This window comes from Esox lucius, chromosome 14 (genome assembly GCF_011004845.1).
Source record: "Esox lucius isolate fEsoLuc1 chromosome 14, fEsoLuc1.pri, whole genome shotgun sequence".
NCBI lineage: Eukaryota > Metazoa > Chordata > Actinopteri > Esociformes > Esocidae > Esox > Esox lucius.
This window is the reverse complement of record NC_047582.1, coordinates 35,300,884-35,322,931: the sequence shown is the minus strand read 5'-3', so window position 1 is coordinate 35,322,931 and position 22,048 is coordinate 35,300,884. Positions and strand designations below refer to the sequence as shown.

The 22,048-nt window shown below is 39.8% G+C and overlaps 1 protein-coding gene and 1 pseudogene across 2 annotated transcripts; one reads left to right on the top strand and one right to left on the bottom strand.

The window, feature by feature from the left end:
* Positions 1-413: 413 nt before the first annotated feature.
* LOC114840834 (GDP-L-fucose synthase-like) lies at positions 414-10,832 on the bottom strand. Of its 2 annotated transcripts, none has more exons than XM_034296977.1 (11): positions 10,681-10,832; positions 7,000-7,160; positions 6,491-6,605; positions 5,657-5,785; positions 5,477-5,550; positions 3,904-4,040; positions 3,510-3,641; positions 2,548-2,555; positions 2,320-2,391; positions 2,035-2,134; positions 414-1,432 (listed from the first exon to the last, which is right to left on the bottom strand). In XM_034296977.1, exons 2-11 carry the CDS (start codon positions 7,158-7,160, stop codon positions 1,377-1,379), a joined length of 984 nt encoding a protein of 327 aa, XP_034152868.1. In that variant the 5' UTR covers positions 10,681-10,832; the 3' UTR covers positions 414-1,376. The 2 variants fall into 2 exon arrangements, with proteins under 2 accessions (XP_034152868.1, XP_034152867.1); XM_034296976.1 differs by having other exon boundaries at positions 7,000-7,180; positions 10,681-10,830.
* A 203-nt stretch (positions 10,833-11,035) lies between these two features.
* Positions 11,036-22,048, top strand: part of LOC114840831 — a 51,148-nt pseudogene continuing 40,135 nt past the window's right edge.

Genomic DNA, 22,048 nt, shown 5'->3' with positions numbered 1-22,048 from the left:
AAACAACTGAGATGCAATTGAAATGCAGAATGCAGACTTTCAGCTTTAATTCAAGGGATTGAACAAAAATATTGCATGAATTTGTCTGGCTGCTTCTGTCATCTGTCACATCATCAATAAACATTAGTTACCCAGGGCCATTGGAAGCCATGCATGCCCATGCCATCACACTGCCTTTTAGTTTCCCTTTCTCTTGAGTTTCTTATTCCTAGGTAGGTACATTTTAAATAGAAATGTAACTGTGTGGTATTACAATGTTTTTAGCATTTAGTTTCACTTTCTCATTAGTTGCTATTTCTTAGGTAGGACAATATTATTTAGATATTAATGATTTTGTTCTTACATAACATTTGTTTTAAGAAAATATTGTATCCAGGCAATAAGCATGGGAAATTAGCCTGTAACGTGTGTTACAGTAGTTAAAGATGCATTCCGCAACCTTTCAAGATTACCAAACAATTATTTTAAACATATTTGATCTAGTTATTCATATGGTGCAACAGAGCCAACTGCAAAAGTGTAATTCCAATGTGTTTTATTTTCCTGTGTAACAAGACATTGTGTTATTACTAAAACAAAAATCATGTATATTTACACACTTGTAATAACCTATACTGATTAATCATTATTCTGTTGTAATTTCAATGTAATACCAGGGGAAGCAAACCACTAAATATTATGTATTTATAACCCTCTGTTTTATGAGTCCTTTTTTATGTGGCATAGGTTATCTGTCAAAAAAGCTCAGGTTTGGCTCCCTCAGATGGATGTTACATTTTACATGATTACAGGCTGAATATTACAGGCTTCATTACAGGCTGAATATTACAGGCTTCATTACAGGCTGAATTTTACAGGCTTCATAACAGGCTGAATATTACAGACTTCATTAGAGGCTGTATATTATAGGCTTCATGACAGGCTGAACATTACAGGCTGAATATTACAGGCTTCATTACAGGTTGAATATTACAGGCTTCATTACAGGCTGAATATTACAGGCTGAATAGAAATTTTCTATGTTTGTAATTGCAATTTAAGTGTCAAAGAAGGCCATAGATAATTGCAGATTCATTGAATGTGTGGGACTGTTTTGGCCTGTCAGTTTATTAGTGAAAAGTACTGGTTTTAATGCAATAGCCAATTCAAGTGTCAGAGGATGAAACCCTTAAGAAAACTTTAGATTCAAGCAAACAACCATTGTCGATGATTTAGAAAATTAGAAGGAGTTGGTTTGGGGGAAGGATTTAAACGATTTAATGGCAGATATCTGTCAACATATATGGAGGCCTCCCAACCTGAACAACCAATCACGCCTTCACCTCTAGCTCCGGCTGACTTGCTAGGACTGGCGTTCAATCCAATTGGAGGAATCTTTACTTGCGGGCGGAGTCGTAGTTGGCCACAAACCAATCACAAGTCTCCTTCAGGGCTATAGAGGGAAGAACAAGACCAACCGTGAACACCAGACCACACTCTCCAGACTATCATGTGGTTCATTAACAAACTCCATGACCTGGGTGTCCACCTCTCTGAGGACCTCTACTGGTCCCTCAACACCTCAGCCCTGGTCAAAAAGGTGCAGTAGCACCTGTATTTTTTGAGGAGGCTGAAGAAAGCCTGCCTGTCCTCCAAGATCCTTGTGAACTTTTACCGCTGCACAAATGAGAGCATTCTGACAAACTGCGCCACAGTGGTTGCTCCGTGGCTGACCGAATGGCCCCGCAACGAGTGGTGAAAAACCTCTAGAACCTCACTGCTGCTATCAAAAGGCCCCACAGTTCATTTTAATGGAAGGCCTCCATAGCAATAAGAAAGTGATCAACAGCAAAATCCCTGCCAAACTGTGTTCATTTTTGTTAACGTAAGGCATCTGTCCTTTTCAAAGCAGTAACCACTCAGTGGTACTTAATATGCTGGTTTTAGCACAACACCACCACAATGTTTAACTAAGGTGTACAATCCCTCATAAATAAATCTGAACATTTTCCCAAAATGTTTTCCTCAAGTTCCCAGTGCTGTGGATGAATGTACCTTGTTTGAAGGGGGTGAAGGTGAAGTTGGGACAGTACTGGCGAAGCTTGGCATTACTGGCTGTCTTCTTGAACTGTCCATCTGCTTTAGTTGTGTCATACTTGAAGACATGGGGTTAAAGAAGCAAACATGCAGCGGTACCTTGAGATTGAGTGTGTGTGTGTGTGTGTACATGCTTGTGTGTCAGTGCATTTGTGTATATGTATGTGTGTGTTTCTGTATGTACAAACTTGTTTGTGTGTGTGTGCACAGTCTATCTGGCCAGGCAGACAGTTGGAAGGATACAGTCACTTGACCCTTGAACCTCATCACCTCGACAACAGCCTCTGCTGCCTCCTTGATGGACACCTCTTCTTCCTTCCCTTCTTAGGGAGTTTTTCCTAGCCACTGAAATTCAACACTACTGTTGTTTGCTCCTTGGGGTTTAAGGCCGGGTGTCTCTGTAAAGCACTTTGTGACAACTGCTGTTGTAAAAAGCGCTTTATAAATAAATTTTGATTGATTGATTGATTCCTCACCGACTGAAATGAGAAGACATACTCAACACTGTGTGTGTGTGTCTGTTTGTGTGTGTCTGTGTGTGTGTGTGTGTGTGTGTGTGTCTGTGTGTGTGTGTCTTTGTGTGTGTGTTGGGGGGTGTTTGTGTTTGGAAAGCCTTTTGAGAATCAAACTACCCTGGACTAGTATACTGAAAGGACTAAATAGGGAATGACCAACATGACAGATAAGGATGTGATTAAAATGACCACTGTGGTGATTTGAGTTTGTGCAACTATTTACATTATCTGACTTACTATAAAAGAACAATATCCCACACTCATGCTACACATCATTTTTTATTAAAAATAAGCAGACAACTGTTCCCTGGGATCTTTGACATACACATGTCAATCAATCAATCAATCAAAATGTATTTATAAAGCGCTTTTTACAACAGCAGTTGTCACAAAGTGCTTTACAGAGACACCCGGCCTTAAACCCCAAGGAGCAAACAACAGTAGTGTTGAATTTCAGTGGCTAGGAAAAACTCCCTAAGAAGGTCGAATTTTAGGAAGAAACCTAGAGAGGACCCAGGCTCGGAGGGGTGACCAGTCCTCTTCTGGCTGTGCCGGGTGAGATATTAAGAGTCCAATTGGAATAATAAATAAATTTCTCTTGGCTAAATCCAGTAATGTAATGCTAACTGGGTCATTTCTTCTATTATGTTTAATTAACTGGGACGTGTAGACTACAAGAGATAAAATGTTACTTGGCTTTCACTTTTTTTAAGCATTAATTTAAGAACAAGTAAATATCTTGCATCAATCGACAGGAATATCTGACAAATGTACTTTCTCTTTCTCACTGCAAATCCACCTTTTGGCAAAATAATTTGCACTGCATTGGGAGGAGAGACAAGTTATGCAAGTATCCAGTTGATTAGTATAGAAGATACATCTTAGTGTACATCGGTTTGTGTAGACGCGTCTCCTAACCAGACAGGATAATGGGTTCCACTTCTTTGTACTCTGTCAGCACCCAGAGGAAGAGGCGAGCCAGGTCCAACGAGTAGATGAACTGCCTTCTGGGAGTTCCTGAGCCCCACACCACTAATGGACTGCCCTCCTCTGACACACACACACATACATATATACATACATACACACACACACACACACACGCATACATACACACACACACACACATACATACATACATACATACATACATACATACATACACACACACACATACATACATACACACACATACATACATACACACACACACACATAAATACACACACACACATTCAAAGTGTTAAAGGCCTGATTTGTATGCAGAGCAAAGGCCTGATGCAGATTCCTGTTGTTGTTTTGGTGATCTTACTCCGAGCGATGTAGGCTTTGTGTATGAGTCCTGGTAGAACATGCCCGTCCTTGATGTTGAAATTATCATGAGGACCAAACACATTGGTTGGTATCACTGCCGTGTAGAAACGCCCACGCTCTTGGTCGTGATACGCCCTGCCAGATAACAGACAATCACACTCGTCAACAGACCTACAGACATACACACACGTCAACAGACCTGCAGACATACACACACGTCAACAGACCTACAGACATACACACACGTCAACAGACCTACAGACATACACACACGTCAACAGACCTGCAGACATACACACAGGTCAACAGACCTGCAGACATACACACACTTCAACAGACCTGCAGACATACACACACGTCAACAGACCTGCAGACATACACACACGTCAACAGACCTGCAGACATACACACACGTCAACAGACCTACAGACATACACACACGTCAACAGACCTGCAGACATACACACAGGTCAACAGACCTGCAGACATACACACACGTCAACAGACCTGCAGACATACACACACGTCAACAGACCTGCAGACATACAGACCTGCAGACATACACACATGTCAACAGACCTGCAGACATACACACACGTCAACAGACCTGCAGACATACACACACGTCAACAGACCTGTAGACATACACACACGTCAACAGACCTGCAGACATACACACACGTCAACAGACCTGCAGACATACACACAGGTCAACAGACCTGCAGACATACAGACCTGCAGACATACACACATGTCAACAGACCTGCAGACATACACACACGTCAACAGACCTGCAGACATACACACACGTCAACAGACCTGCAGACATACACACACGTCAACAGACCTGTAGACATACACACACGTCAACAGACCTGCAGACATACACACACGTCAACAGACCTACAGACATACACACACGTCAACAGACCTGCAGACATACACACAGGTCAACAGACCTGCAGACATACACACACGTCAACAGACCTGCAGACATACACACACGTCAACAGACCTACAGACATACACACACGTCAACAGACCTGCAGACATACACACACGTCAACAGACCTGCAGACATACACACACGTCAACAGACCTGCAGACATACAGACCTGCAGACATACAGACCTGCAGACATACACACACGTCAACAGACCTGCAGACATACACACACGTCAACAGACCTACAGACATACACACACGTCAACAGACCTGCAGACATACACACAGGTCAACAGACCTGCAGACATACACACACGTCAACAGACCTGCAGACATACACACACGTCAACAGACCTGAAGACATACACACACGTCAACAGACCTGCAGACATACAGACCTGCAGACATACACACATGTCAACAGACCTGCAGACATACACACACGTCAACAGACCTGCAGACATACACACACGTCAACAGACCTGCAGACATACACACACGTCAACAGACCTGCAGACATACAGACCTGCAGACATACACACAGGTCAACAGACCTGCAGACATTCAGTATGCTGGACACCCAGGTCAGCCTAGTGGAAGAGAAGTGAAGGTTAAACGGAACACACCTGTTGTAAACATCGAGCATTCTCTTGGCGTAGGAGTAGCCAAAGTTAGATTTGTGAGGAGGGCCATTGTGGATCTAGAAAGAGACATAATTGAGCTCACAACCAGGATGTCACACTATAGACAACAGAGAACTACTGTCTCACACATGCACATAAAACACGGAGGAAGACTCTCTTCACCATGGTCTCATCATTGGGGTAGGTGGTCTTGTCAGGGAAGATGCAGGTGGACAGACATGAGACCACCCGGACAGCATCCACCTCGTGAGCAGCCTGGAGAACGTTGTCATTGATGTAAATGTTGTTCCTCTGGAGACGTGGACGGTTAGAAACATAAAACATACTGATAAATAAACATTCGCTAATCGTTGTAGATTTTAGGTCTTTGATGACAAACACATTTTAAAGTAAACAGGACAACAGCTGAGTATAACCATGTTGGAAGAATGATACACTGACGAAGAGGATGATAATTAGAGCTCAATTACTTTGACATCCTATTTGCACATGGAGGAAAATCAATTGCTACCTGAGATTCTTTTCTATGTAGGGTGAAACTCCCCATTTCTAACAGATAAAACAACAAAAGAGATTTTTTGTGTAATAATGTCCATAAGTGGCGGTAAGAGGAAAGGCCACTAGGCACTCATGAACACACGTTACATCTCAGTTTACAGATATACACTTTGATGACCCCATAAAGACAGAAAGGTTAACAGGAAAACACTTCTAGCTCATTCAAATTAAAGTTATCAATTCTGTGAAAGATGCTTGGGTGATAGAAGACCATGCCTCCTCCACTGACCACTATATTATCATTAAGTAAAGACTGAACAATACAAAATTAAGGTTTCCCACACTACACAATTACTTTTATCTTTAGGAGGGGGGGAAATGTGCTTTAAATTTGTAAGTAGGCACATACTAAAGCACATTACAGACTGTTAACAGTAGGTTGTAAACATATTAGTGCCTATTTCAAACCACACTATTGAATGTGTGTTCACGTCTTACCCAGAAGCCCAGGTTGGCTCTCATGTTTTTGAAGAGTCCTCCAACCATGGCTGCCAAGTGAATGACATGTGTTGGCTGGTGTTTCTGAAACACCTCCCGTGTCTCACCCGCGTCCCTGAGGATGCACACCAATGCACGCAGCAACGCATGCACGCAGCAACGCATGCACGCAGCAACGCATGCACGCAGCAACGGCATGCACGCAGCAACGCATGCACGCAGCAACGCATGCACGCAGCAACGCATGCACGCAGCAACGCATGCACGCAGCAACGCATGCACGCAGCAACGCATGCACACACACACACACACACACACAGACACACACAGACACACACACACACACACACACACACACACACACACACACACACACACACACACACACAGCTTCATTTTTGAAGTACAGGAACAAAAGTAATGTTGGACTACAAAGGGGAACAAGCGAGTGTGCTTTGCCCTGTGTTCATATTTGGTGTGACTGTATGTCTACGTGTGTGTTTTCTCACATGAGGTTTGCGTCCGTAGAAGAGAGGAAGATCCACTCCTCACCCTCCCGGATCCCTCGCTCTTCACGGACCACATGCTGTATGGCCCTACCCACCAAACCGGTCCCCCCGGTAACCAACACACGCATAGGAGCACTCTGATCCAAAATGTTATCTTCCATCTGTGGAGAGGGAGAACGAGCTGGGGGTGGGGTGAAATAAGGGAAACATAAGGAAAAGGAATAGGCAAAATAATATATCTACATCTTTTAAGTAGTTTGAATTTGTGAAGAATGTGTGGCTATTGTTTTTTTAATTCACAATTGGTAAAATGTTACATATGAATTTCACATTCTATTTATGGGGATGTATGTTATGGGGACAAATCATTGTCAACAGATTGTCTTACATCGGTGCTAGTCGTTTTGGATTCTCGCAGTTTTTCTAACTGATGTTGTGGCACCAGAAACATTTTCTGAACTTGTTCCATGTTGTTTAACCGTGTCTCAAAGCAATTAAACTGGTTAGGAATGGAACTGCAACGCTTAGTAACGGTAGAATAAAAAAAATTCTGGTTGATGGTTTTTCTTTTCTTTGCAACTGAAGTGTTCTTTCTAGACATGTATATAATGTTGGCTTATTGTCTCTTTACTTTTCGGAGTTGAGATTCTGTTAAGGGTATATTTCCACACCTTAGAAGCGCTATTTCACAGAGTGATAGAATGACTTGCCGATCGTTGACTTGCCAGTGCCTTAAATATCCTCTTCAAAAGTGGAGGAAAAAAAACATGCTTTGTAAGTAGGAAAACCTGCAAAATCGGCAGGGTATCAATTACTTGTTCTCCTCAATGTAGGTAGTTCTTCATATAGAGTAATTATTAAGAGTCATTATGTTTCCTTTGTTTTAGAAAATATGAAACACTGACATATATGCCCTCTTATATTTGCACTTTTGGTAAGATGCTAAATGCATTTTGTTGCACTCTACTTGTACTTTTTCAATGACAATAAATTTGAATCTAATCTAATATATTCACCAATTAAAAAAGGTTTTGTTTCTGTAGAAGAATGTATAAAATGTTCACCAATGTTTATCTTTAATTTCTTCATCAGCTCAGTTACATACATTTTGTCATCATGCCAGATCCCAATATTTTTATAGAAAGGAACTCTGTTTTCACATACTCTATTTTTAGTTCCTGAAAATAGAGGATGTGAGAGTATGTTAACCATCATTTTAATAAGATTTTTGACCTTGAATATATGAAGGACCAAAGGAGTCAAAATAAATAATATAAAAATAATTAATTAAATAAATATCAATATATAAGGCCCTTTTTTCAAGTAATGGTATGATATTTCCTAATTCTATCATGGCACATTTAATAATTTCATGGCATATTTCATCACTTAATGGCATATTTAATCATTTAATGACATAATTAAACATATAATGCCTAATTCCATTGCATATTTCATCACTTAATGACATATTTCATCATTTAATGACATAATTAAACATATAATGCTTTATTTCATTGCATTTTTCATGATCACAAGGGATGTGTCAATCAATGCAAATGGTCCGTTCGTTCTTTTGTGTTGTTTGTTGTATGAAAGTTAGAAATGTTTCTACTGCATATATTACAGAATAAGTAAAATTCTTCTTGACCGGTATCCCTCCAAAATTCCTGTTGGAATTTTGTGATCCTGATGTCCCACCTAGTTGACTTTTATTTTGTAAAGCTCAATGGCATCGCCCAATGCTAAAATGCACTTATGGCCAATAGATTTTTCCATTTTGTCAATGATTGGATTCATGTCATACGTTGAATCAATGAGCCAAAATTGTGCACTAATCCCCAAGGTAAACTGTGTGTTACAATTATACAGTGCTTAGGGAATAATGTGTAATTAGGAATAACTCCATGTGCAGTATCAGATGAACAGATGCCAAAGTCTTACCCTGTAGAATCTTCCTTTAGAGCTTCACGTCGTCTTTTATCTGCAAAGATCTCCACTGAAGCTTTAGTTTGTCTTGTCCTATAAAATGAGTTATACCTGTTGTTCCCTTCCTATTTAAGAACCATTCATCCAATCAGGTTTAGATTCCTCAAACTGTTCAGAGAGTTCATCTTCTACGCATAATTGACACGTCAACTTCATACGTTTTTGTTAGCTCAAATCCTGCTGGACCTGTCTTAAACACAAAGCCCACCACGCTTGAATGTTGTGAAAGCATCTGTGTTTCCCTCAATGTAGATTTCTCTTTTTATTAACATGTAAAATGTCTTTCACAACCAGCTTTTTTCTACACATAGGCTAAGATCACAAGATGCAGGCCTCCATATTTTACCTAGAGTTTCTAAACAAACGGCTGAAGGCAGGGCTTTCTCCCATAGAGATCAACTACTCTGGAATGATCTGCCGTTTAAATAGAGACACAGAGTCACTTTCAACATGTAAGTGTCTACTAAGAACTAATCTCTTCGGCAAGTTCTGTGATTTTGTGTAGTTTAACCTAGGAGTGTCTAAATTCCAAATTTTTACACTGCAATTATCTATTAAGTTTGGCCTGGGGGTTGCATGCAGTGGCTTGTCCAGGATTTTAGACATGGCTTGTCCAGGATTTTAGATGTGGCTTGTCCAGGATTTTAGACGTGGCTTGTCCAGGATTTTAGACGTGGCTTGTCCAGGATATCGTAGCAAAAACAATTATTGAAAATATGTTTTCATGTGAAATAAGTAGCCTGCGTTATGAGACTAGCAGTGATTGTTGCTGCAGGTAGGACAGCTAGTTAGTAAGGTAGGTGTGCAATTCTTTTAGTAGCTAGTCTAGTCCCATACTGAAGGTAATGCAACCAAGAATATACGGATGTGATAGGTGATGAATATCCAAACATTTGAAAAAACTATTTCAAAGGCAAACTAAAACATGTATGCTTGATTATTTATGAAAAACCTAAGTTGAAGCTCTTTGATAATGTAATGAAAAATAAATTGATGCTATTTGTGATCTGAATTTGAAGAAGCAATTTCAAAAGGAAACTTATTATTTAAAAATCTATGCTTCATTATTTGTAAAAAAGTTGAGGCTCGTAGATAGTGCCATGAAGAGTTTGAAAAAGTTATTTCAAAAGGAATATTTAAAATATTAGTAAAAAATATATGGTTGATCATTGGTGATAAATCAAAGTTGAGGCTCTTAGATAATGTAATGGTGAATATATTACCGTGATTTCTGATAAATATCTGCAATTTTTGAAATAAATATTTCAAGGTATAAGTTACCAACTGTATCATAAAAAGCCTTCATTCGGAGGACTGGACTTTTAGCCCGGTCGCCACCCCAGTTGTCTGGAGTTTCTGCTATAATATACTTATTTTATTTTATTAAATGGTATTATATTTTTTCTATTTTAGTTGTTAATCTCTATTTGGTCCATGATAAGCAACATCAGCAATGGAGCAGTCAGGATAGTGCTAATATAGTCTAGCAGTAATAAAAGAAGGTACTGCTATTTATTATAGTTAAGGTATGTCTGATATCATCGACTAGCTGATGTAATGCAATCGTCAATATTATTGTGCACTAATCCCCACGGTAAACTGTGTGTTACAATTATACAGTGCTTAGGGAATAATGTGTAATTAGGAATAACTCCACGTGCAGTATCAGATGAACAGATGCCAAAATCTTACCCTGTAGAATCTTCCGTTAGAGCTTCACGTCGTCTTTTATCTGCAAAGATCTCCACTGAAGCTTTAGTTTGTCTTGTCCTGTAAAATGAGTTATACCTGTTGTTCCCTTCCTATTTAAGAACCATTCATCCAATCAGGTTTAGATTCCTCAAACTGTTCAGAGGGTTCATCTTCTACGCATAATTGACACGTCAACTTCATACGTTTTTGTTAGCTCAAATCCTGCTGGACCTGTCTTAAACACAAAGCCCACCACGCTTGAATGTTGTGAAAGCATCTGTGTTTCCCTCAATGTAGATTTCTCTTTTTATTAACATGTAAAATGTCTTTCACAACCAGCTTTTTTCTACACATAGGCTAAGATCACAAGATGCAGGCCTCCATATTTTACCTAGAGTTTCTAAACAAACGGCTGAAGGCAGGGCTTTCTCCCATAGAGATCAACTACTCTGGAATGATCTGCCGTTTAAATAGAGACACAGAGTCACTTTCAACATGTAAGTGTCTACTAAGAACTAATCTCTTCGGCAAGTTCTGTGATTTTGTGTAGTTTAACCTAGGAGTGTCTAAATTCCAAATTTTTACACTGCAATTATCTATTAAGTTTGGCCTGGGGGTTGCATGCAGTGGCTTGTCCAGGATTTTAGACATGGCTTGTCCAGGATTTTAGATGTGGCTTGTCCAGGATTTTAGACGTGGCTTGTCCAGGATTTTAGACGTGGCTTGTCCAGGATATCGTAGCAAAAACAATTATTGAAAATGTGTTTTCATGTGAAATTAGTAGCCTGCGTTATGAGACTAGCAGTTATTGTTACTGCAGGTAGGACAGCTAGTTAGTAAGGGTGTGCAATTCTTTTAGTAGCTAGTCTAGTCCCATACTGGAGGTAATGCAACCAAGAATATACGGATGTGATATGTGATGAATATCCAAACATTTGAAAAACGATTTCAAAGGCAAACTAAAACATTAGTTAAAAATGTATGCTTGATTATTTATGAAAAAACTAAGTTGAAGCTCTTAGATAATGTAATGAAAAATAAATTGATGCTATTTGTGATCTGAATTAGAAGAAGCAATTTCAAAAGGAAACTTCAAAGTATTATTTAAAAATCTATGCTTCATTATTTGTAAAAAGGTTGAGGCTCTTAGATAGTGCCATGAAGAATTTGAAAAAGTTATTTCAAAAGGAATATTAAAAAGTATTAGTAAAAAATATATGGTTGATCATTGGTGATAAATCAAAGTTGAGGCTCTTAGATAATGTAAAAGTGAATGTATTACGGTGATTTCTGATAAATATCTGCACTTTTGAAATAAATATTTCACGGTATAAGTTACCAACTGTATCATGAAAAGCCTTCATTCGGAGGACTGGACTTTTAGCCCGGTCACCACCCCAGTTTTCAGGAGTTTCTGCTATAATATATTTATTTTATTTCATTAAATGGTATTATATTCTTTCTATTTTAAGCAACATCAGCAATGGGGCAGTCAGGATAGTGCTAATATAGTCTAGCAGTAATAAAAGAAGGTACTGCCATTTATTATAGTTAAGGTATGTCTGATGTCATCGACTAGCTGATGTAATGCAATCGTCAATATTATTGGTAAAGTTAGTTAGTTAGCAAATTTGTAGATGAAGAATCTTGTAACTAGCTGCCATTGTAGTCTCCTTAAAAAGGGGTACATAGAAATATTAAAACACAGACAGACAGACACTTGTTGCGTTTCCCTCGATCTCTGTGTTATGAGTGTAAAATTACAATGACATGCATAATAACTTGCATATAACAATACTGCGTTCTCTTTATTCATAAAACAACCCGCATTGTATTTTCTGTCAAAACACAAATAAAGATATGAGCATCAATTGGCATAAAACACTATATCCATCCTGTTACACACAATAAACAAGATTACTTATAAATCATAATGGGTGTAATACTGTATATTATACTCTGTTCTCTATATGTAGTGCATATTAATCACAACATGTCTCAAGATTAACATGTATATAAACAAAGACTATGAGAAATCTGAATGTTTGTGTAACTGAATATCTTGGGAATGTAATTTCGAAAACTCAAATAAAACGATGTTAAACATTAATTCTCATTTTTGCTCAAACACTCATGTGTACAATGTCTGAACAGGTTATGAAAAGTATTTACTATGAAACGGCAAACCCCGGTGCTTATGTGGGTAGAGAGGGTTTGAGAAGAGCATACTTGGAAAAAACCGGGGAGATCCTAAAATATTGTGAGGCCGATGACTGGCTGCTAGCCCAGGATGCATACACGCTACACAGGCCTGTAGCTATACATTTTAAAAGAAATAGAGTTATTGTTCAGGATATAAATTCACAATTTCAACTGGATTTGGTTGACATGAGTGATTACAGTGTGGAAAACAATAACATGAAATTTATGTTAACATGCATAGATGTATTAAGCAAATACGCATGGATTCGCATGCTGAGAAATAAAAGTGCTATCGAGGTAAAGCGAGCATTTGAAGACATTAAAAGAAGGAGTAACACCGCAAAATGGGACAAGGGGAAGGAGTTTTTTAATTCACATTTTGAAATGTTGATGAAGAAGTACAACATAAAACATTTTGCTACAGGAAATGATGTCAAAGCGAGTATCGTTGAGAGATTTAATATAAATCATGAATGTGGAGGTATCTCACAGCTGCCAACACTCATCACTATGTTGAGGTTATTCAAGATTTAGTTCACGAATACAACCACACCTACCATCAGTCTATTAAGATGAAGCCTGCTGACGTTTGTGAAGAAAATGTTAGATTAGTTCTCAAGAACATTAACGAGAAATGGTCATCAAAACTAGATCCAGGTGGGGAATACTGTGAGACTCTTAAAGCTGAGAGGTGCTTTTACAAAAGGATATGAAAAAGATGAATATTTTACATTAACAGAATGCATTCATCGGGTACCTCCTGTGTACAGAATAAAAGATTACGATGGTGATGGGATAGTTGGGACCTTTTATGAACAGGAATTGCTGAAAATTATCGTGGCTAAGGATAAAACTTTTAAAGTGGAAGCAGTTTTGAATGAGAAAGTACAGAAAGGGAAGAAAATTTGTGTCTTGTGAAATGGCTTGGTTGGCCTGAGAACAGCTGGATACCATCGGAACAAGTGCTTGACCTACAAACTGGATAAAACTCCAGGATTTTCAGGATCATGTCATTTACATTGACAGCAATCAGCATGGGTGACGGTGATTTCTACATAACGCTGCCCAGTAACTCATCGAGACATGTCTATCCAAGCAATACGAGTTTGTGCTATACCACAACATTTGCCAAAGGTATAGATTTGAAAGGTGATTGGGAAGTATCTTTGATAGAGTTCCAATACCCGCATACGTGGAAAACTTTTACATGGGGTGAAAACGCATTTGAACTACATGACTCGAATAACGACAAAACTTGATAATATGAACTCAACACTGGTTATTACAGCAGCATATTAAAACTAGTGACAGAGATCAACAGTTATAAAACCACATGGTGTATGGGCGGGGTACAATTAATTAAAAAATAGAATGTTTCTAAAAGGTGAGCCCCAGTTTAGTTTGAAATTTAGTGCAAAACTGGATCAGATATTAGAAACCAGGCGAGCGGTGGTACGCCCCATGGAACGGGAAATTCCCCACATATATTCTGGCGGGGTTTAACACCCTATACATCTACACAGATATAATAGATTATCAACGTGTTAGTGACAGTGATGTCCCACTGCTGCGAACTGTACATATTACTGGGAAAAAGAACAAAGTTGTCACAGTGACGTACGACAAGCCACACTACGTACCTCTTAGTAAGAGCCAGTTTGATGAGATCTGTATTGAGGTAAAATCTAATGAAAACCAGCTGGTTTCATTTGTAGTGGGTAAGGTGATTACAAAATTACCCTTCAGACCCGTCAAACAATCTTTTAGACTATAAGATGCAGCCTCAGAAACTCTACAATGATCCTCAAAGGTATGTTGAATACTACACAACACAGGCCGGTAACGGTTTACCGGGGTATCATGGTAGCGCTGCAATGTATGGGGCCGGTCTAGGGGGGCTTTTCCAAGGGCTTTTCCGGATAATACCTTTGTTGAAACAAGGGTTCTCATTAGCAAAACCACATCTGAAGATTGCGGCTAGGAATATAGTTGGCGATGTTGTCAACAGTGTTATGTCATGACAAACAAAACAGCAGGACGGTTCAGGTTTGATGGTTATGACTCAAGGTGTTAGAAAAAGACCACTGGTAGGAGGAGCCTAACCAAGAGTGAAAAACGCAAGAATGAGACAAAAACAAGAGCCAAGGTTAAAAGAGGACATACACCCCGGAGAACACTCAAAGGGAACACCACAAAGCTGATTAAGAATATATTTTAGAAAGATGGCACTCCTACACCCTATGTCTGGCGAATGTATGAAAACAGAGTTGGATTTATTCACAGTTCCCTTCACACAGACATCTATCGAAAAAAATACTTAGGTTGAAATACCGAGGCTATCAGCAATATCAGACGCAGCCCCTCTGGAGTTCTTTATTGCTGGGAATGGTGAAGACTATGTTGATCTAAACAATACTTTGTTGTATCTACGTGTAAAAGTCACTAAACCGGACGGAACTAATATTGATGCCGGAGCACGTGTTGGGGTTATTAACTATCCGATAGCCACCCTATTTTAAGAAGTGGATGTCTCCTTGGGTGATCATTTAATTAGTCAGAGTAGCAACACATACCCCTACAGAGCCGTTATAGAGAGCATTCTGAATTATGGATGTGATACATTAAAGACACAATTTTCAGCTGGGTTGTTTTACAAGGTTGCCGCAGGTCACATGGATGTTATGGACCCTGCAGGTGAAGACTCAGGAAAAGGGCTACCTATTCAGTGGATAGTACAACATTTGAAATGATTGGCCCTGTTCATAGCGATATCTTCTTTCAAGAGAAACTTATGTTAAACAGCGTTGATATAAAGGTTAGGATGGTACGCAGTAAAGATGAGTTCTGCCTTATGGGGGTCGAGGATGTGCGTTATCGTTTGCATATATTATCAGCGTCACTATTTGTCAAGAAGTGTCTGTTTCGCCAGTCGTGAAACTTGGACACGCTCAAGCGTTACTCTCAACCAATGCCAAGTACCCAATTGAAAGAGTGTGTATGAAGACATTTAGTTTACCGGCTGGGGGTCGGGTTTGCAACCAGGAAAACCTATTTTTAGGACCACTGCCAAAATGTATTGTAATCGGATTGGTGGACAATGACAGTTTTACCGGAAGTTAGACAAAGAATCTATTTAATTTCAAACATTATAATTTGGAGTTTATGGCTATCTATGTAGATGGTCAGCAATTTCCTAGCAAACCATTCCAACCAAATTACACAACAAGGTCAGCAGTGCGTGAATTTTACCAATTGGCCTTAGCTTCAGGAAAACACCTAAAGGACCAAGCCTTGGCTATTGACAGGTCGGACTTCTTACACGGCTATGCCCTTTATGCATTCAACTGCGTGCCAGACGAGGAATGTGGTCAGCACATATCCTTGATCAAGTCAGGGAATGTACGACTTGAGATGAGGTTCAGACAACCACTACCCCACACAATTAATTTGGTTGTTTATTCAATCTTTGAAAAGTCATGGTTGACTACTATTAGGAAAACGGTGTGGAAATGAATACCGCAGAGTTGACTAGTGTGGTGAACCAATTTTCATCTAGGACCCATTTCTATGGTGTGCTGGCAAGCAACCAATTACCTAGTGGACCAGTCTGAGATGTTGCATCAATGATGATTGTTAATACACACCCAAGCAATCACCCCGGGGAGCACTGGCTGGCTATTTACATAACGGACGATGGTATTGGAAGGTATTATGACAGTTTTGGAAACACCCCAGATTTTGCATATTTTCCCAAGTCAATCAGCGCTTTTCTGAAAACCTGTATTTTTCATACAACATTTATTCAAGGTAAAACATACACTTTCACTATGGATCACAAATGTTAAAAAAGCATGAAATAAAAACACATTAAAAAGGATACCATTTTGTGGGGTCCGGGATAGGGGTTCAAAGAACGCTTTGGTTGGTTGAAAAACAGTTGGTGGTGGTGTGGCTAAATCATATATTGTGTCGCCAGACGTTTGTTTATACAAATAAATTTTACGTCTTACAAGCGCATTTGGAATAGTTGTAAAAGGCATGTTGAGACATGCCATGGCCTCTAAAAACACACCCCACCCCAACGGTCTTCTATCATCAGCAATGTTATCGGTTGCTGTCACACTTTTAACAAGATCCAACAGGTGGGAGACCCTGATTATCTCTCCTTTGAAAACGAATTCACCATTTGAATTCCATGAAGTCAAATCTTTAGACCGGTGCATTCTATTAAGAATAAATTCAACATTCTATCTACGCCTCGCAGGCACATTATCCAAAATGTCATCAACAAGGTCAACATTTCGGTCAACAGTTTGCTTAGTCTCAGTCACGTTTACTGCATCAGACCCAGTCTCAGCCCAGGGTAGTCAGTGTGTTTGTATCAAGCTCCCTCTGTCACACAACAGTCAAAAATCTTTGTAAAATGGCAGAATATCTTTTAGCTTTCTCATGTAAATCCATATCAGGCTTCAACAGTATATTGCAAACCGTAGCCTTAACAATACCAAAGTAGGTGTCTAATGGTTTGAAATCTCGAAAGATTATGTCAGGATGCCCAATCGGATAAGTCTTTGTCTTGTTGCAGAATGGTTAAAGACTACAGACATCGTTATACTGAATAGTCTCACCTTCTCGAGCCGTAAACTTCAGATGAAACGCATTAGTACGACCACCAAAAAGAGCATCCCGAGGGTCAAGGTGCTCTGGAGCACCAAAGGTCTTCAAGAAAGCTTTGACATCTGCGGATGTGTTTTTAAGCCGGTTCCACTCACACTCCCATATGTATTGAACATGTACGTTGTGTTGTTCTTTCAAAGCCTCTAGCTTTGTCAACCATTGCTGGTGCATCAACCCGTACTGAATCTTTGTCACTGGATTGATGCTTGTTGAACAATGACACTTTGGGTGACCGTGCCAGAAACAACATAGAAATTCATAGACCTTGCTCAACCCATCGCGTTCTGCATATCCATCAACGCAGTAGGCACCGATTTTCACTTCACCCTTGTTCAGGGCATGCTGTATTGATATATTCTCATTGGAGGCCACATACTCAAGCCACTGGATTGAGCTGTTTGAGAATGTCTTCTGACAACAGTTGTAGTTGTCTGAGGGGACCAATGCAATGGTGTCCTTGGTGAGGAATCTGTTGCAAAAGACTTTCATGCAAGCCGAAACAATCGTAATTGACCGGAATGGGTCAACACCACCACACTCCAGGAACTCAAGTCTGTAGAGCATACAACCCTCTCTCAAGTTGACCACATCATTCACGCAGTAAGCCTTTATTTCATACTGCTTGACAAAGGGGTCTGCGAAAACAGTTGCATACCATTGCAAAAACTCTTCTTTTTCTTTAGCCATCATGGTATTCACACCATAGTAATGCTGTTCCGGATGGGGGCCAACATAATTCTCATTCTCCTTGATGTTAAATTTGTAAGGAAAGTAGCCTTTTTTCGAATCCTTAAAACCCATAGCACGTGGCAAGGCCGACAGCTTCACAGGTAGGAAGCAATGACTATCAATGTATCTCTGATTGAATGTGCTGTCTGTAAAAATCATGAGCTTGCTACCATTAGCAATAAGTGTGGTGCCAATACCATTGTTAGCAAGGTACTGCATCAAGATGTAACCATCGAAACCTTTAGAGTTGTGTGCTATAAATGTGTAGTCATTATATTTCTCCGGCTGAACACCATGTCTCGTTATCAATGCTTATTGCGCACACAAAATTTGCAGTGTGTACACCATTCACCGGATTGGCAATTGTCTCGAAATCATAAAATATGTATTGCTCACTGGGGTCCTCGGGCTTGGAGGGTTTTATAAAACACTGATGATTCATTTCAAAAGCCAGATCCACGTTACAATTGGGACACATGTTAGCCATGCACCTGTGTGCTATATAGTTGGTAATACCAACATTGTAATAACGGCCGCAATCAACACAATATTTATTCTGGTCACACCTGCTAACCCAACGATCCACACTTTTGTTGTGCTTCAAACGTTTATGCTGGCTATAACAAAAATCTGAATAACATATCCGTTTACAGTCAGGGCACTGCTTTGTGTTACGGGGTTGGGTATGATTATTCTTCATGAAGACAGACACTACAGCTTTGTTTACAACCATGATCACCACGTGTGTTGAAACCGGTATAGCACCAGTCACAAACATAAGACACACCCAGAAAACCCTTCAGATTCATGATGCCATAGAAATGGTTATCGTGTAAGTACATAAAGACGGTTCTAGGGTGGGTGTCCTCTCTGTTTTGAAACTTGGTACAGAGACCATCCCGTGTTTGGTGAAAGACAACAATTTTACATCCTGTAATTTCTTCAAACCGAACAATATCTGTGAATGCCACACAATCATCTAACGCTAAACCAGCTCCTGTATGTAACTCACGACCACTAACCAGGGCCTCAGGATATGTGTACTGCTGGTTCAACATACCCATCAAACAAACAGAAAAACATGTAGAACCATTATTCACAGCCACATATAAATGCCTTCCTTTTTACTGATAATCTGCTCTATCAACAGTGTTTGAGCTTTACATCGCGTGGCACCACCCTCACGGTTTTTGACAATTTGTACCACCAGCTCTTGTTATTCATCAATCATAATCTCAGCATTACTCTGCATAACACTTTCAAATAAATTACCAAACGTGTATTAATCTGCTCTCATGGTCACATGTACGGGGTCTATCAGAGATTCACCAATCAACTCAATCTGCAGACGATCACCAGGCCCGTGTACAAAGTCTGAAGCTCTAACAATCAAAGTGACCTTCCTCTATGGTGCACAGGAGGTTTTAACCCTATTTCTATTGTTTTACGTCTTGTATGTTTTGTACTCGGCCCATTGGCATGTTTTACAATAGGAGGCTGCAATTACGAGCAGGTTAGAGGGCCTAGCAGGTTAGAGGGCCGGGCTCTAGTTGGGGCGGAGGGCCTTGTACATAGACATAGGGAGTCCTTCCATTGTGTGCTGTCCAACTATCCTTTATTGCTGTGAGAAATTTAACTGGTTTGTCAAATTTTAGGGTTATCATGATTTACCTGTTTTAAAAATTGACCTGTTTTAAGAAAATATTTTTGTAATTAGCTCTTTCCTTCCTTTTCGGATAAGTGCTAAACCAGCATAGCAGCGAACATCATTTTGGAACCAAGAATGAGGATAGGGACTAGAGGAAGAAGCATCTGAAGTGGAGGAGTTCGATGATGACATTCTAATTAAGACAATGAAACAGATGAATAGATGCAACGATGAACTTTCCAACCAATATTTGCTTCAGAATAAAAAGTAACAGTGAGAACTGGTCCACACGGCCAATTAAAACAGACAGCGCATCCCCATCCACAAACAGCCTTCTATAAACCCCAACCTCTTTTGAATTGGGATTGTCTCTGTAAGGCACTTTGTGACAACTGCTGTTGTAAAAAGGGCTTTATAAATACATTTGATTGATTGATTTGATTGATTGGTGGGAAGATGTCTGAAACAAGTTGAGGTCAATAAGACAAGTGGGAGGAGCTCAGACTTTTACATGGGCTGATCATGTGACCAGTGTGTCCCTTTTTAAACTCAGCATTTATACTGACTGTGCATGTGATTTAACTTGTGTCTTTATCAATCAATCAATTAAATGTATTTATAAAGCCCCTTTTAACATCAGCAGTTGTCACAAAGTGCTTTTACAAAACACCTGGCCTTAAACCCCAAGGAGCAAACAACAGTAGTGTTGAATTTCAGTGGCTAGAAAAAACTCCCTTAGAATGCCAGAATTTAGGAAGAAACCTAGAGAGGACCCAGGCTCAGAGGGGTGACCAGTCTTTTTCTGGCTGTGCCGGGTGAACATATTAAGATTACAATTGTAATATTTAATAAATGCGTGTGGGCTGAGTCCAGAGTCTATTTAAACTTAGTCCAGGTCGGAAGCATGACCAGATCATAGACTGTAAAAAAAATGGACGACGCCCTTTCGCTCTTTTCCATTGGTGAAAACTGAAGCCGCCAGTGTCCCGATACGGCGCTGACATCTTGGACTTGCGTCTGCGCAGATAGCGATCTTGGGACCAGTTCTGCGCAGTAGTTATGCGCAGTAGCGAGCCGGAAGTAAAGCCGTAAAGCCGCGAAATCAACGGCCCCACCCCTGTGCCCCGCCCTCACTCTCCCTCGCAGAATGCGCATACCGTAATCAATCGCAAGTCCAAGTACAGTACAACCTTTGCTTGTTAAACCTAGACGATATGTTATAGCCTAACTTACATCATGTTTAACCTTTTCACGCGTGAGTTTCAAATATTCCTTACCGACCCCCCAGCGTGAGTTTTTTTGCACGTGACTTCGGTACTCTGCAGTATTTGAACTCACGCCAGCCTTTGAACAATCACCTTGCTAGGTAAGGAACACTACATGCATTGCATTGCAAGCATCTCTCGTTGACTCGAATTCTAAGAGCTACAAAAGTTGGTTGATTTATTACTGTAGCTAGCTAGAAAACGTCAGCTAACCGCTAGCAAACGTCAGCTGCCCGCTAGCTAACAAATCGTGACCAGTTATTCAATGCAGTGAAAATGAATAAACTATATAAAATGCATACAACAGGGAACGTAACTTCTAGAAAGTTTTTGCAATGGTTTTGATCGGTAGTAGTCGCTAATATAATTCGTTTTTGTGCATTAGTGTTGGCTGTCTTTTGGTACGTAACTAACACTTCTTGTCCCGATTTGAATGCTTTCTACCTGGTTAATATCATAGTATGGTCTTGAAACAATTACAATCAGGAAATATAGTTATAAACACTGTTTGAGCTAAATGTGAGTAAATAATAGCACGGTTTTACCAGCCATTGTTACGTTACTTGTAGCTAGGTATGCTAATGGTGCGTTCTAAACATGACGTTCTAATCACACCGGTGTGATCGTACGCTCCAGGGACCACTCTAGATTGATCACACTGGTGTGATCGTACGCGCCAAAGGGTTAACCTTAATTTAGAATAGGCCTAATACAAAAATAATTGGTAACTTCTAGCTAACGATCACCTGCTAGCTATTAACATGGCTATTAACGAGGCTTGTTGTCTTTTAGCTAACGTTAGCTAGCCCATTACATTTATTTACTAATTAAATAGCTTATAAAATGT

Bases quoted from the DNA above. Each gene is read 5' to 3' on its own strand.
- LOC114840834 (XM_034296977.1), bottom strand. From the start codon at position 7,160: ATGGAAGATAACATTTTGGATCAGAGTGCTCCTATGCGTGTGTTGGTT. The intron at 6,606-6,999 runs GTGAGAAAACAC...GTGCATCCTCAG, and splicing joins TCTACGGACGCAAACCTCAT to GGACGCGGGTGAGACACGGG. The intron at 3,642-3,903 runs GTAAGATCACCA...TGTGTGTGTCAG, and splicing joins CAAAGCCTACATCGCTCGGA to AGGAGGGCAGTCCATTAGTG.